The following is a 17271-nucleotide window of genomic DNA, read 5'->3' on the forward strand; positions in this document are numbered from 1 at the left end:
TAATCAAGAAAGATACTGAGTTTTTAATAAAAAACAAACTCCTTTGAATTTCTCCTAGGTTTTAATTTCAGTTATTTCCAATTCATTCCAGAACTTCTAACAAAGGTACTAGCAATTTATAAATGAAAGCAAAATACCCTGGGGAAGATTACTTAGTCTCGGGTTATACTGCATAGGTGATTTCTTGTTGCATACAACATTGTCTCTGTTTTCTAATAAACTCACTGGAATATTTTTAAAAGGTAAACTAGAAACAGCAGATAAAGAACAGTGCAGTTCTGGTGGTTTAGACAACCAACTTACTGTCTAGAAAGTTGTAAAGCTTCTACGGATTCCTAAACTTTGCCCATAATGCTCAATGGCTTTCCAAAAATTAATTAAGGACTTCATTCCTTAGAGGTATAACCTCTAAATAACACTGATGCTTTGATTTGTGAACACACTCCTTAATAACTTCTTTAAATCAAGACAGTATTTGCAAACAAAGCCACTCCTTTCAGGTCTGCAGGTAGACCTGCATCTACCAACAAAAGTAGTGGCCATCCTTATGGATTTGTCCAGAGAACTACCATGATTTATTGAAACTTATTCTTTGCTTATTAAAGCAAAAATATCTTCCCAAGCAGCTTGTATCTGATTAAGGTACACTCATACAGGAAAACATCAACAGTGAAGGAAAGGAGGAAAGCACCTACATGATGGTAACATCTAAACCCCCAAACACCTGCTGGATTTTACAGACTGCTAAAAGGAAACACAATAAATGTCATATGTATGGTGTTTCAGTCACAATCCAGAGATGGAACAGAGTCACATCTACCTTCAGTTTTCTTGCTTATCCGTCTGTTTATGTTCCACAAGCATAGTGCACAGCAAGTACTCTGAATTTCAGCACTCATGAACAGGTAAAGAATTAGGGCCTTACATTTACCTGCTGCTCTTCTAATTTGCTTGTCATACTCCTCCCTTCTCACAGTTTTTGACCTCTACTGAATACAGGCACATTTGATACAGCTCTTGCTTATTCATTTCATCTTTGCAGAAGATGTTCTTTCTGGTTTCAGAACTTGACAGGCAACAAGCACCCTTGATTTATACACACCAAATACCCTGAGCAGCCCTTTGAATAGCATCCAGGTTTTTAGAGCAGGTAAGGATAGAAGTTATTTAAGGCAAGAGAGGATTAGCAGGAATACTGCAGCTCTACAGGCTACAACTCTCTTCCCCAGACATTACTGGAGCAACACTGCGTTATCCCCTAACAGGATCTGAGCTTTGGCACAGGCTGGATTAGCAGAGCTGCTGGGGCAGATGCCACCCTGCTCTAAATGAGAAGGGATAGGAGGCAGCTGTGTGACCAGCAGTGCATCTGTCCCATCAAGTCCATCTGACTGGAGCTGTCACAGACCCTCTGCCTCCTGGTAAACTTGGGCCATGGTTAGAACTCTGCTTTGGGGGATGAGTTGAGAGAAAGCCCTAAATGCAACTATATAGCGCAATCCATGATGCAGTTTACTTTACCTTACAAGAATTGATAAATTTTGAGGTAGGAGGCTGAGATAGATACTGTTCCCTTTCCTGGCACTGATGGAAAAAGTTATTCAGGTATGGATCCTAAAATAGGAAACATTCACATTAATGTATATTATAGATGACTAGAATTTAGTTACAGCAAATACTGGTTACAGCAATCACCTGTGACACCCATGAACACACTTGGTCCCCACCATCTTATACTGAGTCACAGAAAGAAAATCAATTTATTTAGTCCAATCCATTGGCCAGCGCAGCTTGCTAAATTCCAGGTGCTTTGACTAATCTTTTTTCAGTGTTGTGAATAATTATTTTTTTCCTCACAATTGAAGGCATTTCAAAGGCCAGATTTTTTTTCTTCCTGGTGCTTACAATTTATTTTCTTGCTGTTTAAACTGATATTCCACAATTTTTCTGTTGGTATAATCTTAAGCAATTTTTATTTTTCCTTGAACTGTGTATTTCATCCTTAAAGTGTGTATTCCATCGCTGGCATCTTGCCATTCTGCACTGAAATAATCTTTAAATGTTATAGAAACAAATTCATACAAGATTTTAAAACCCCCTTCAGACATTCCCTGACACTTCCTGTGTGTAAGCAGGTCACAGAGCTAAGAGGAATGCTGGCTTACCTGAGTATTTACTGTTGATACAACAAAAGTAGAGACTTTGAAAAGTGGTTTCCCATTGTCTACCCATTTTATATCGCTGCCAATCTGCTGTTAAAACAAAAACAATAAAAAAATATTTCCCCACCTACTTCCTACTTATTCAAGTTTGCATCAATTTTCAGTGCACGGCCTTGCACATGAGTGTGCATGAACCGCACTGGCTGCTGTGCTTTCACAAACACCATCACTGCAATACAAACCCACTTTTCAGCCCAAGACCAATGCTACCATTCAAGGGACCAGATCCTGCCCCACCCTGTCCTCATGACAATAGCAAAACAAACACAAGGAGGCAGAAATAATCCAAGCTGGACTGGATCAGCGGGAAAATATGATATCACACCACAAAAATGGAGAATGAATCATGACTGTGGAGCACATCAGCTGGAGAATGAATGTCATATGGCCTGAGTTTGTGAAAAGAGTTCTTTTTGACCACTCTGATACACATTTTGAGGAGTTACAACATTGTAGAATAAATAAAATACACTTTTTCCATATACACCTGTGAATCAGCAACATAGGACGCTCAGTCCAGTGCTGTATGTATTAGTTCCTATATTCAGTATTTCTAAACCAGAAACCCTATTTACCCTTTACACTCCCCAGCAAAATGCAAATGTCTGATCTCAGGAAAAACACCTGCGAATGGATGCTCTGTGCCATTTGAGTAACATGGAAGAGTGAATGAATACCTTTGTACTCGATGGCTCCTGAAGGCTCAGGTAGTTGGGGGGAAGGCTGCTGGCCACTGGCAGGTGGTGTTCCTGGGAAGCCAACTGGGCATCTTTCAACAAAGGAAGCCAGGCAAACCCCACTGTGCACAAGAACAAATAAACGGGACTCTTTGGAAAAAAGAGCTTCTAAAGTTCAAAGGAAGACAATAACATCCAGCCAAAAACTTTGAAATCCTTATATGAATGTACATAATTTATATTTATAATTGAAAGTAATTCTACTACAGGTACCTGGTGTTTCCAGAGCCTCTTTCTTTTTGGCATTAGCTTTTGCATTTATGTCACAGGTGACATGATAAAATGAAAACAGAATGTGGTGTTTCTTATGGAGTTGAGTGGGAAGTTCAATTTTCACCTGAAATGTAAAATGTTACACCTCACTTTAGTTTAAAAATCAATTAAACCAGGCATCAGAGATGGGCTAAATGAGTGACATCTCTCTACACAGAGGTCTAACTATAGCCTGCCTTTACTGGGTAATGTTTGCCCCATGGTAATAAATGATCACTTAAGGAAATTGTTTATGATGATCATCTATCACTTTTACTTAAAACAGCTTTTTTTCCACTTTGTTGTGTGGAGGAGTATTTCATTAATGATGAAAGAGTGTAAGATGAAAGAGGACAGAACTAAAGAGTGGTGGACTCTGCTTAGAAGCGATCACCTGCACTTTAGCAGCCATAAAATAGCCAGCCCCAAGCTCATATTTTCAGGATGACCAAACTAAAAATGACATCTCTGCTACTGCTTCATCATAATTTCATGGCAAAGACCAAGTAATAAAGGCTGACATGAAAATAAACTTTTATTTATGATTTCTGCTCAGTCTTAAATCCTGTATCATGCTACCCATGAATCCTACATACTGGTTTTCAGGTATTATTAACCTATTGGAATAAAACTACAAACTAATCTGAACACGTGACCCTAAGAACTAATAAAAATGACCCTTTGCTCTTGTGAGCTGTGATGAAGTTTATCCAAGTTAATCCTATGCTAAAGTAAGGGTTAGAAGTCATTGATAAATGCTTCCACTGTTAAATCAGCTTATGGGTAAGAACCTAATACCATAAACATAGATATAAAATGGGCACTCAGAGATGGGGATTCAGACAACTTTCACCTTAACATCCTACATTCTTTTACATTCTGCACTTGCTTTACTAGGGACATTTAGGAAAGGTGCACGCACCTCTTCCATCCAAATTGGGAATTAACATCTGAATTCAGCTCCTCATTCAAATTTAAAGTAATCTCCCCAAACCAAGTGGCTCACTAGCATCACATGAAGGATGCTTTCAGACATGTTAAACCCAAAACATATCTTGTAAAGTATTAGCAAGGAGTTCAGTATCTCTAAAAATTTAATACTTTAAGTTCCACCTCAGTTCCTAAACAGGAATCTTAAAATTCATACTTCATACCTAGTTGTAGATTATCTGCTGATCTTGCCTCTGCAATTTTATCAAAGCAAATTTTTACTGAAAAAAGGAAATTTCACTGACTAAGAGAACAGTTTGGAAAATGCTGGCTAAACACTCTATGCTGTTTGCCAGTCTTACCACTACACAAAAAGCAGTAGTGGAAAACCCAGAACAGAGACTTGACATTCACAGGCCATCAAACACACCACTCACTGATAGGGTGAAATTCAGTTCACCTGCAGGAAGCCTGGGGAATCAATACTTGATGTTGATGAAACATAAAGATGCATATGCGACTAACATTTGGCAAAGGCCACCACATGAACTGTTCTGTAGCTGCATCCTCAAAAGCACCAGCTAAATGCCTTGCTGCAGCCACCACATGTCACTGTACATTCTGTTCAGACCACTAGATAACAAAAATGCCCCAATGCAGATCTTATATCTCAGAAAGGGATTTGTTCTGACACTTGGCTCCACACTTCATCCTAATGTTTACTGTTTCCATTAAATTCAGAGATGCAGCTGGACCCTTAATGTTATCCAGACGTGCATTTTAGAGAGCTGGACTGTTCCTAATTAATTTTACAGCATCTTAACTGTACTCAGAACATCTTACAAAAGGAACAATTCACTGAGTTGATTTAAGGAGAAAAAACAGAACGTCAGACAGCATGTCAATCTACATAGCACAGCCCCTTCCAGATACACAAGCCATTGCAACAGAAGCGTTCTGTACAGATATTTTTCAGTCTCATTGGCAAACGTGGATTGGCAGACATTTAATGAAAGAAAAAGCAGACTGACCTCATCATAGAAATCAGGATTCTGGGAATGATGTAGCACAGCAGTGTAAGCTGACGTTGCAAATAATGATCCACCTGGCTTCCCATAAATACACTGATAAAAGTAACATGTTTTCATTACATTGTGAAATTCTGCTGAAGACACTAGTAGTGGTATATCTAATATGTATGTACATTTAAAACACTGTCATGAAAGATTGATCATTACTTTATCAAATATTAAAAGAAATGTATTAAGTGCTCAAACCTGGATTTTTTTATACACACTTCCAGTAAAAGTCCATTGATTCTGTGAAAATTACCCTATGCTCAATTAAGCAATGCAGACTCCTTAGACTTGTTCCTTGCTGTTATCAATTTCAGAGTTTTCTGCAAAAAGCTTTACAAAATCTATTTCACTTTTATGCAGTTCAATGCACAATACAGTGCTTTTACTGACTTTCCAATGTTACAAAAGCTATCCCTGTTAACAATCTCTTTTCTGGCAAGGTCCTGTCTGGGCACTCTTGATTACTGAGTAATGGCAATTTTATTTATTGCTGGGAAAACCAGACCACAACTGGACTATGCAACAGACCTTGGGCAACAGCACAGCTAAGAATTAAGTCTCAGGTCTTTCTAACTTTGTGCCTCACTCTTTTCAACCAAGTGTCCTGAGCTCTATGAGAAATGTAGGATAAGTGGCAAGTTCTAGAATAAGCAAGATGCACTGTAAAAAATGGTTCAGTTTTCTAATACTATCTTCCTTCCCCTCCACCAGTCAGAAAGCTAGCACTACAAAATGGAATCACTATGACTAGCTGGGTTCTAACAGAACCACAGTGCAAATGTAGAGGGATGTATGACAACACCCACTCTTTAATTGTTCTGGTTTAGTATCGCCCTTATTCCTGGATTTTATAAGTAATATCCTCAGAAACAGCACCCTCTGAATATACTCCTCTTGCAGCTCACCTTCAATGGCTTTGCTCCTTCTTCATCAGAGCTTTTAAACTCAATACACACTGTTATATTCCGTGCCTGGAGAGACAGGAGCATATTAAAGCTTAGATCAGAAATGGGGTACCCATAAAAACTCAGGCAAACTACAGAGCTGAAAGAAGGTCTTTTCAGAATCCAGGAGAAACGTGCAGATGGTGTATCAATATTTATAATGCCTGTAAATCACAGTGATATCACTAGAAATAAAAATTCCAAGAAAAACTGGGAAAATGCAAGGTAGGCCTCAAAATGACTGTATAGAAGCAGATTATTAAGTGACCAGGACTTACCTATATCTTATCCTTAATGTGTTTTCATGGTGGTTGAAAACTAAAGTGGTACTCAGGTTTCATTTAAGAACTACAAAAATTATCCAGATTAATTTTATCTGCTCACATTATGTCATTACCATAAAGCCCTTCTGAAAATTGTGAAGAAGGTATTAGCACATTCTCTCTCTTTGCACCACTAGTACAACTTAAAATTAACCCATAGATTCAACTCATTAAAATTGTACCAATATTTTATCATTTCAAATCCTGAAAAAGATGAAAAGCCAACTCAGTGGCATCACCATTATCCTCTCCTTTGTAAGTACTCCTTTATTCCTGAAAGAGTTCATGCAATGTATGACTACCCCATGTTGGCCTCAATCAGTCACATACTGTACCTTGTTGAAGTGTTTTTGGCTGTCATACTTGAGGTGTTTTGGATAGATGTATATTTGGTTCTTGTAGACTCTGTAAGGTCGAGAATATTTCGTTGATTCCTGCACGAATTCCTCAACTTCCACTGTAGGTTGATGCTCCTTTACATTATGGAATGGCTTGATTGGAATAAAGGATGAAGTTACACAGTCTTCAAAAGAAAAGGAAAGAGAGCCATCACATATTCTGTTTGTTTTCACAGTCTTACTATGAAGAGTAAGTAATATTGAGATGGAACATGCAAAATCCTGCCTTTATTTACAAAGAATGAGTAATGCTGAGATGCCTTAAATTTACACGTTACCTCAGAACAGTGGCAATATGTTATCCTCAAATGGTTTTTCTCACTTGAGTTAAACTGGACAGCACTGGCAACCCCTTTTGACACAAACATAGTGTTTGGTGACATTTAATGCTGTAAGAGCCCCATTGGTATATGGACAATTTCTGCAGAAAGTACTGAGAGATACTGCTTCTAATCTATTTTACAGCTCAACAGCTTAAGTTTTTCTATTATCTAATAACATAATAAATAAAATGAAGAAATGAGCAGTGCAGAACTAGATCAAATATATGATGTAATTGGGATAACTGAAATCAGATCAAGAAACAGAAGATGAAAATAAGCACTCTGTCACTGAGACTGGGAGAGATTAAAACTGGACAGAGAATACTTTCTCTTCCTATGCCATTAAATCAGTGAGGCATTTAACTTTATGGGGAACTCAAGCTGAGAGGGGCCACCAACTTAGGGATGTACAGAGCTATCAGAACTATTTCTGGGAAAAGCCATGGGACAGACCCTGACTACAAATTCCTTCCTCAAATCATAGAATAACCCCCAGGAAAATACCAATATGGTGTGAGGAAGCTGAAAGAAGCTTGTGATCCCTCACATACACCACAACAAATTTTACTTCCCTCTAACCTAGTACAAGAGGAAATTGCCAGCTTCAGAGCAATGCAGGTGCTCTGCAACCCATGCAGGATGGGGAGAAGTGGCTCTAGGCCAGATATGGCAGTGTGGTTTCTTTCTCCTCTTTCACAGGCACTGAAAAGTGGGGTGCATCTGGCCAGGTACAGGATAAAACAAAAACTGGTGTAATTAAATGACAACAATTCAAAACCACTCCCCTGATACATTTTCCTACACAATGGACACTTCTGTCAGAACTGTCTCGAGGCATGGTTATGGATTGAAAGCCTATGACAATATCCTATTTAATTAGAATAATTAATTTTCTAGTGGAATCATACTTGGATGTTCCAAAGGAACACAATCAACTGCAATGTCCAAACAGCCAGGTATAGTCTGTATTTTGCTAATCTTCTCCGCTCTGCAATGAGATAAATGAAAAAATTTTAGAAAATTAGAACAACAGAGATGATACTATCACAGGAATTAATCTAAAATGAAAAACAGACCCTGATTTAAGACATAAATATACATGAAATACATTTAAGATAGACCTATTGGCTATTAAACTCTAATCAAATATAACAGCAGAAATAAAATATGATTTGGTTTGTGGTCTCTTTTTTTTTTCTTAGTCTCATTCCTGCCTTCTCTTTGGAAGCAATATTTTGTAGAAGATGAAGAAAGTGATGAAGCAAAATTTATGAGAATTAACTTGCCTACTTTTACTTTCTAAAATATTCCCTAAAAGGAATTCAATAAGCACTGGGATGAGAGGAGCTCACAGCATTGTGGCTTCTGCAAGTGCCATGCTGAAAAGGGACCAAGACATATTCCTTGTACCTAAGCAATTTGAGTAGTGCCAAAACTACAATGCTAAATCTCTTTTGTCTAGAAGATGTTTTAGAGACACAAACACAGCAGTGGTGACACTAATGAATAGTCAGTAGAGCGTCCTGACCAGTAACAGTAAGAAGTTATGGGCCTGATCCAAGCCCCATGGCTGACAGTCAATCTTTCTATGATTTTTTTTTTTTTAATATAAATAGAACAGAAATTATTTAGATTAATTCCTTTTTAGGCACATTTAGAGTAGAAGGGACAAGAAGAAATACACAGTTCAATTCTCATGTCACTTATCCAGTATAAACACAGACCCTGCTCTTGGATTAACCTGATTTATACCTGTGTGGAAGACTATTCAGCCAAACCTCTGTTCAGTAATTTCCAGACTGTAAAACACTTGGAGAAGGTTTTTACTTTCGATTTACATTCTTCAGTTTGCCACAGAAACTCAAGCAAACAAAAGCAAGGAGCTGGGAAACCCATAAAAATGCTTTTTTTCTTTTTTCTCGTTTTTTTCCCCTGAGATAATGTTCTCTTTTTGAGTACTTCAACTGCATCTTCCCCTGATAAAAGCTGATTTAAGCAATCACTATTTTTAGGTTATAATAACGTTTATTTTAATGTGCCAAATGACGTTTCAATTTTCCTGGAAAGTCCAACCTCAAGCACTCTTTGGCAGGTAATAACCTAATGTGAAAAAACTAATGTAATAAAATTTAACATGGTCACTTTGACACATTGTGTTAAATGAAGTAAAAAACCAGCAACAATTATTCTGCACAGCTTTATAAAGCTTCAAAGCAAATTAGAAACTTTTCCTTACCTTCTGTATTCTGCTATTAGTTTAATCAAATCTTCCATGGAAATCTTATTACTTTCTTGCCTGAATAAAGGTGAGAATCGGGAGTCTCTGTCAACATTTCCCTGATTATCTTTAAACACTGGCCTATAAAGAAAGAAAAATGGCATATTTATAAACACTCATCCATATATATATATATATATATATATATATATATATATATATATATATGTATGTATATATTTGAGCATTTGAAATTGCCTTGTAATCTTTTAACAAGGCTGTGATATGAATTCTTACAGAAATTCATGGCCTCTCTGCAGATTTTCACCCCAGAAAGCATTGCCAAACTTTATGTTTGCAGGAGCAAAGCCAATTTCAGTTTATTCCATGTGAATCCCAGTCCTGCAAAGACCTCAGACCTGGTTTGAGTGAGAGCCTCTCACCCATCACGGACACGACTCCTCACTTCAACAAAGAGACTGATTCCTTATTTCAAGGAATCAGTTTGAAGAATTCCGTGCATCCATAGGTGGCTTCATCCATAGGTAATTTAATCCAAGAAGTTATTATCCAAGGAAAATCATTAGAATTTTAAACAACAGAAATCATAGCAAGCTGTTAAATCTCAACCACCACCTCCTACCACATAAAGAAACACAGGTTAGAGACCTCAATGAGTGCTCCTGTGCATTAAATCTGTCCTGTGTCCTCCAGGAGCACGACACCAGCTCACTGTGGCTTAGCATTCCTTCACAAAACAAGTTTGGGCAGCACCAACTAAATTTTTGATGAACCAGTTACAAAGTGCCCAACGAAATGGAAAAGAAGGATAACCATCTGTAACTGAGAACAATAAATATCAGCTGTTGTGTGCACAAGGAAGACATTTCCAGACATTTCCATTCCTGCTCATTGACACTTGCAGGATTTAATTAAGACACTCCAGTGCCCTTTGTATATCCTCAAGGGTCACACATGCTGGCTGGACCAGATAACGTAACAGCTATCCAAATTAATCAACCTTGGATTCAACTGTAGTATGAAAAAACATTGCTTAACAAAAGTAAAATGTTCTTGACACTAAGTGCTGTTCTGTGAATCATTTGGCCAATCTTGCTTCCTTAATTTCCTTCTCTGTTCCACTGCCAGTGAGAAGAAGAATTGATGCCAGGACAAATTGTTGCCAGATGCAAAATAATGGAGCAAACCTTTGGAAGAGGATCCCAAGAATAAGTATAAATGCACCGTATCTTAACTTAATTAACTGAGAGAAGCATCCCTATTTCAGTTCTTTGCAACTGTAATGATCAACTCTCTTCTATCAGATTTTTGCCTCCAGCTGTTGGAGGGAATAAGGTCCACACCAATACACCACGTCAAAAAGCTTACTAGGGAGAAACCAGACCTCATTTCTGGCAGCCACCACTTACTCTACAAATTCTATTAAACTGCTGTCAGAAAAAAGAAAAAGGAAAGAAAAAATATTTAATAATTATTACAGTATTGGTGACACTATGATATTTCTTGGACTCAGCACTGCTTCCTCCTCCAGACTAACAGAGAGGACCAAAACATTGGGTGAATGATTTCCGCTGGGCTCTGCAATGTGATGCTGAGCAAAACCAGGCTCTGCTGGAAACTATTAACTGATTCCAGTGCAGGCTCTGGCACCGAACAAACCCCTGCTCAGCGCAGCAGAGTGTAGGGGCACTCACCAAGGAAGGGCTGGGGATACAAGTGAAAAGGAAATGAAGCTGGAAATAGCTCACTCTGGGTCAGTGGTATTGAGCCCTGCCTTTCAGGAGGCTCAGGAACACAGCATCGTGATCCTCAAGGTCTCTTGAAACCCAAAAGCTTCCGTGATTGCCCACTCCTCCCCTCCGGTTTGGAGTCAGAAGGGCTTTACAGAGTCGTCCTGCCTACAACCACTGCTCCAGAGTATCAGTGCTCCCTGGCTATCATACACTCTACCTCTAGGACTGGTTCAGCAGCATATCCCCACTGAAATAATGCACCCAGGACAAAATTAAAGTCATGAAACTACTACAAAATGGAAATATTTTTAATCTCTCCAGCTTACACAAAGTACTCCATTTATATAAAGTTCTTAGAACCACATGAGTAGTTTAGATATCCATTGAAAACAAGATAATCCTTCTTAAAAAGGTATGTTTTATGCACTGGTAAAATTGTACTGGTGTCTCCATTCCCCACAATTATTAAGGCTGAAGAATTGCCAGAGCAGCAAGTATTGAATGTGTTACAGCTGCAGTCAAGTAACTGCAATCCTATGTTTTGCTAGATCCTTGCAGGCGGAACAAAAGTGCTCCTTGTCACAAGGAACATACTGCAGGCATTTGAGAATGACAACTGTCACGCCAAAACAAGGAAATGCTTTAAAAACTTCTACAGTCCAGGGGTCCAATATTAGTCTAAGACATTAACAATGCCTTAGTGCTGGGCACTTATTTACTGAGATGTTTTAGTAAGAAACATTTCACAGAACTAAATCTCCTGAAGAGATTCTGAAAGTGGTAATTTAGGAGTAAGCAAGTTAATAGATTACACTAAAGAAACTGTAACATCATCTCAGTACTTAAAGTGTTTATATGATTCTGCTCTTCTGTTAGCTGATTGTCCACAATCCTAAAAAAATTCTCTGAGCACAGAAAACCTACACATTTTTCATCATTTAACTTTGAAAAAAGTACTTTTGAAGTAGTGGTTTATGATTTGCAGGAAAATTGCTCACCTCCAGGGTTAGACATTCAGTGAAAGATCTGCAGCTACTGGAAATCAGTGCCATCTCACTGCCTTCAGCTACCTCAACCTACAGCAGCTAAACCAAACCAGCAGCTGCACAAGCTACTGAAGGATTCAAATATTAGGTTCCAAAACATTATGTTTACAAGGGTGGAGAAGGTTTGAAGGAGTAAGAGTGTAAAAACTAATCTCTGTGAATGAAGTTTTTTCCCCCACATCTACAATATGTAGCTGAGGCAGATATTTGCAAACTTTGGCAGTTCTGGCAGGAATACAAGACTCTGACACACTGTAATTCTAACACATAGCGTAATTATACCTGCGAGAGCACACAGACACCAGATTTCCCAGCAGGAAATCAGGGAAGAACCCTGAGTCATGCTTTTGAGCAATGCTAACAAACTGGTGCCACAGGAGCTAATTAAGAGTTTCAGTCACATGTGCAATACTCAGCTGTCAAGAGTTTGGCTTGCTGAATGCATACGTAAAAATCGCACTGTGGCCATCTGTAACTGCTTTAAGGAGGGAAAATTTCCACACAAAAGCGGGAGTGTGCTTAATGCCAGAATGAACTAACTGGAAAACACATTTCCAAACCCAGGGTTTTGCTATTTATCATAGCCAAACCATTTTTTCCCCCTGTAGTGCGATAGCCTCATGTGGAAACTTCTATTTTCAAGCTCTGAAAACAGAAATAGATTTTATACTCTGCTTTTACCAAAGTCAGACCTGAGCAATGTTAATACACAAACAGATGTAAATGAGTGTGGAATTTGCATTTTCTCAATGCACCTCAGCCTGACAGGCATTTAGGGTGCTCTGTGCCTCACAGGGATAGAGGCCACAGCAAACTTCACTCATGTCTGTAAAGACTTCCCTTAGGCAGAGCAAGTGCAGAGCTGCAGCCACAGTTCTGGGCTGAGGAACACACTCCATGATGCACTTGGGCAATACAGCTGTGGAATACACAGCCCAGCAGCTGAGAACCAGGGGAGTGGGGCATAGCCCAAATCCTGCTCCGGCCCACTCCCTCTCACCACAAGGCAACAAGGGATTGACACTTGGGGAATCCTATAAAAGGAAAACACACTCCTTTCAAAATGAGAAGAAAACCTTTCTGTATTTTATTTTTGGCAGGATTTGCTGAAGCTGTGGAAGAATGTTCTAGCTTTCTTTATATGCATGAGTGCCTGGACAGACCCTAAACTAGTTAAAATCATCATGACACCTAAAGATAGTTACAGCAAGGGCTGAGTTGCAGAACTGATGGTACTGCCACAGAGCACAGGCAGGCAGACAGAGTTAATAGGAAGCTTCAGGTCAGTCTGGTGCCAAGCCTGCACCACCTGCCATTGCACAGTCTGTTACATGGTAAAAGTGTCTCTATCAACCCATCAATATGATTTTGATGAAAGGTCCTCCAGCTACACAGACATAGCAAATATTTATGAGCATCCTTGAGCTTGGAATGACAGATCAGAACACATTATCTGCCTTTCTCTTGAGCACTCACCTCTCCTGTTCTTATTGGATATTGAGAAAGAAAGTACATAAATAAAAAATAAATGAACCCTTCAAATCGCCATACCTCACTGCATGTTTTCTTCTTTGCCATCTAAGCACCATATTCCAAAATCAGAAGCTTTCCTCTGCGCATGTCATGGGAAACTGTGCCCTTCTGGAGCTCTGTGCTACCCACCAGAAGCACACACCACAGAGCTCTCTCATAACTACGGGCAATGCCGCAACACAAATTTTTCACTCAGCACTTGCTCTTCCTTTCTCCCTACTGAGAGCTTTAGGCAGCTCTCCACCTGGCCTGCTACTGTGAGAACAGAAGCCACAGAGAAGGAGGAATGTTTTCACTTGGCAATTGACAGCTTTCCTTTTTATAGGGAATATAAAAATTTATATTCCCTGCTCTACACATGGCAGAAAGAAAGGAGAGCTGTCACAGGGACACACAGGAGGGTCTCCATCAGGAAGCTCTCTCATCCCAGGGCAGCAGTAAGTTGAAGAAATTACACAACACTGAGAAAGAAAAAAGGGAGAGGACAGAGAAAGGAATTACATCAAAACTTCAAGGAAGAAAAAAAGGAAAAAAAAAAGCCATGTTTGCTAAAAGGGGATCAAGACACAGGGGTGCCTCAATCTTGAGGTGAGACCAGCAAAAAATTATACAGGAGGAGAGAGAGAAAAAATAAAAATCCATTACTGCCACTGCACTGACCTGCAATAAAACCCAAATGACAATAAAATGCCAAATGAGAAAATAGAAGTTCTCCATCACCTACTAACCACAAAAAATGCAAGAGTACCTGAACCATAATCCCTCAATATTACCCCTTCAAGTCCTTGGTTAGAGTTTTCTTAAAACTTGACAGGCATCATAACAAGAAAAGAGCTTCACACCTATGCACCTCCTTTCTAGGTGGCCACTGCAACTCTCTTTCAGACCACAATTCTCTTTGCAGGAAATTCTTGTGAGAACTGTGACTTTAACATCTCTTTGGCAATTTTTAGCGCCCAATGAATGGTGGAGCTCACGATAAACTGATATTTCATCAGCTACCTTTGCTGCTCCCTGGCAACTTCACTACACACCTGAAGAAAAGATTCCACCACAGTAACATTTAATGAGCAAGTAATGGACGTTTATCTGTGAGAAAAATAGGGCAATGAAACAAAAAAACTGCAGGATATTCTGGGGTGCTGGACCAGAGAGAAAGCTTTGCTTAGCTTCAGGCAGAAAAAGTAGAAAAGAATAAAAGGATAGAAGTCCAAGAGAATAAGCAATAAGATGCTTATAAAATCATGAAAAGAATGAATACATACCTCACTGACCAAGCAAATGGCATACGGTATTTCCCCAGCTTGCTGCAGAACTGTTTATTGGATTTTAACACTTTCTGTGCCCACTGCAAAAATGGAAATGTGAATTATTTCATCAATATCATTCTAACACCTTAAATGGTGCACAAAGTACATGCAAGCTGAAGAGGCTACAGCATCACTACAATAATTTGGCCTGATACTGTTCATAACAAAAGGTTCCAGGGTGGACAGCAGAGATATCACAAGATGAATATGATGCTGCTGACAAATTAAACCCTTTCACCACTCCTTTATTCAGAACTGCATTAAAGTTGTTCTGGTTTTCTGTAATTACCCAATGCAGGTGCAGTGCCTGCTCTCAGAGACAGACAGGTGCCTAGCCCAACTTTGCTCATGTACAAAGTTCCCTAGCTCATAATTTCTAAAAGATTGCTGAAAGAGAATATCCCTGTACTAAGGCATAACCAGCACAGGAATGCACCACAGATGGTTTTGCATGTTGCAGGCAAAATGGAGCTTCATTCATTCAGTCAGTGAACTTGGACATTTGCTTTCTGAAGCATGGGGCGCCTGGGAGCTTGTCCTGTTCAGCAACCACACACTGCTGAGATTTGTCAGTACGGTTTGCAATGCCTTCAGCTTCCAGCACACAGAAGCTACAGAGAAGGAACTGATGCTCCTGTTACATTACCTTAAAAGAATCAGGATTCTTAATATAAGGTTCGGCACTGCTGGCAATGTTTCCCGTAAGCACCTTTTCTATTTTTGCCACTAGTACAATCTCAGAGTGAGGATTACTTATGGAGAAAAGAGCCTGTGAATAAAAGAGAACAGTTCAAAAATATACAGCAGTACTGGAGAAAGGAAATACTGTCAGTGCTCTCTGTTCATGGAAACAGTAACAAACCAAATCAAGAAAGGATTATTAAGGATTATTATCTTGATTTATTCAACACAGATGGAAAAGAAAATCTTTGTGTTAGTGCTGAAGTCAAATTGTGCACATGCAGCACCTTGCAAACAGACCGATTCAAGTGAAAAAGCAGTATGACCATGTTAGCATGGTCTAACCTAACTGTTCCTCTTGGGCAGCACCTAAAAGCTGGCCTAAATCAGTCATTCCTCAGGGGAATGAAAGGAGGAGAAAAGGTAACACATGCTGCTGCTTCAGCACACAGCTTATGGCAACAGCAAGAATGTGAAAGCACTTTGAGATTATTGTAGCATCTAGGCATCTAGGTGTTGGTCTGAGTTGTGATTTTGTCTGGCTGGTTGGAAGAGCTCAGAAAATGGACCCAAAGAGCACAGGAAATATGGGTGGTTTCTCTAAATAAGAGACACTAACTTTTATCACAGTTTTGATTGTAAATGGTCTATACAGGGTTCTCAGAAAGCTGTATATGAGTACAACCAACACATGAAAAAGTATTTTCTTGAAAACAAGAACCACTGGTAGTATACATGACTTCTCCAAGAAAAAAGAATACTACTGATCTAAAGAAGTCACACAGGTCACTAAGCCATGCAAGTCGCACGTGGAGTACCTGTTTGGGGTATTTCAGCCATTCTTCTGGGAACCCTTTGACCTGTGGTTCTTCCATTTCATTTGAGTCAATACTTGAGTCAACTGCACCATTTTCTAATAGACACGAGGAACCTGAAATCATCTGTCTAACCAGAGTGTGGTTCAAATCCACATGAAAATCAGCAGAGATCTTCCTGCCATCCCTGACGTCATACAGTGCCACGCTCACAAAGAAAGGCTCTACCTAGAGAAAATACCAGAAATATAATACAGGGGTAAGTGAGAGAATGAGGGTAAGGTCTGTCTTTTAATGGATTTCAGCAACTACAAAAAAAGAAAGTAAACAAATATTTACAAATTATGAGATACATTAAAAACACCTACACACCCCCTTGCCCAAATTAGTTTCCAAGCATGTGATTTTAGGGGCTTTCTTTTTTTGTCAACAGGGTACCAGAAGAGGAATTGAGAGCTTAGAAACTCACAGAATCGAAAGCAAATGGATAACTAGTTATTAGAGTAAATGAATAGAGTCCCAGTAAACACACTGCAGGATTTTTAAAATGCAGATTCAGAGTCATTATAAAAGAGGAAAGAGGGAGTGTGGGCTTTCCAGGGATCGTCAGAAATGCAACACAAAGATGACAAATGCAAGGGGATGGAAAATGTTTACTGGTACAAACACAAAAGCGTGGGTGTATTATTCTGTGGGAAACACATGT

The 17271-nt window shown here is 39.1% G+C and overlaps 1 protein-coding gene across 7 annotated transcripts in view; it reads right to left on the minus strand.

Moving 5' to 3' along the window:
• DOCK10 (dedicator of cytokinesis 10) overlaps nt 1-17271 on the minus strand; it is a 144632-nt gene that overhangs the window by 41603 nt on the left and 85758 nt on the right. For all 7 annotated transcript variants that reach the window (XM_069023828.1, XM_069023827.1, XM_069023824.1 and 4 more), the window contains exons 12-23: nt 16569-16793; nt 15716-15838; nt 15025-15107; nt 9445-9567; nt 8117-8196; nt 6823-7010; nt 6126-6191; nt 5173-5265; nt 3173-3296; nt 2900-3021; nt 2166-2252; nt 1522-1614 (exon numbers count right to left, since the gene is read on the minus strand). In XM_069023828.1, the coding sequence (XP_068879929.1) occupies nt 1522-1614; nt 2166-2252; nt 2900-3021; nt 3173-3296; nt 5173-5265; nt 6126-6191; nt 6823-7010; nt 8117-8196; nt 9445-9567; nt 15025-15107; nt 15716-15838; nt 16569-16793 (1407 nt within the window). The remainder of the gene's footprint in view (nt 1-1521; nt 1615-2165; nt 2253-2899; nt 3022-3172; nt 3297-5172; nt 5266-6125; nt 6192-6822; nt 7011-8116; nt 8197-9444; nt 9568-15024; nt 15108-15715; nt 15839-16568; nt 16794-17271) is intronic.

Source organism: Aphelocoma coerulescens, chromosome 9 (genome assembly GCF_041296385.1).
Source record: "Aphelocoma coerulescens isolate FSJ_1873_10779 chromosome 9, UR_Acoe_1.0, whole genome shotgun sequence".
Taxonomy (NCBI): Eukaryota; Metazoa; Chordata; class Aves; order Passeriformes; family Corvidae; genus Aphelocoma; species Aphelocoma coerulescens.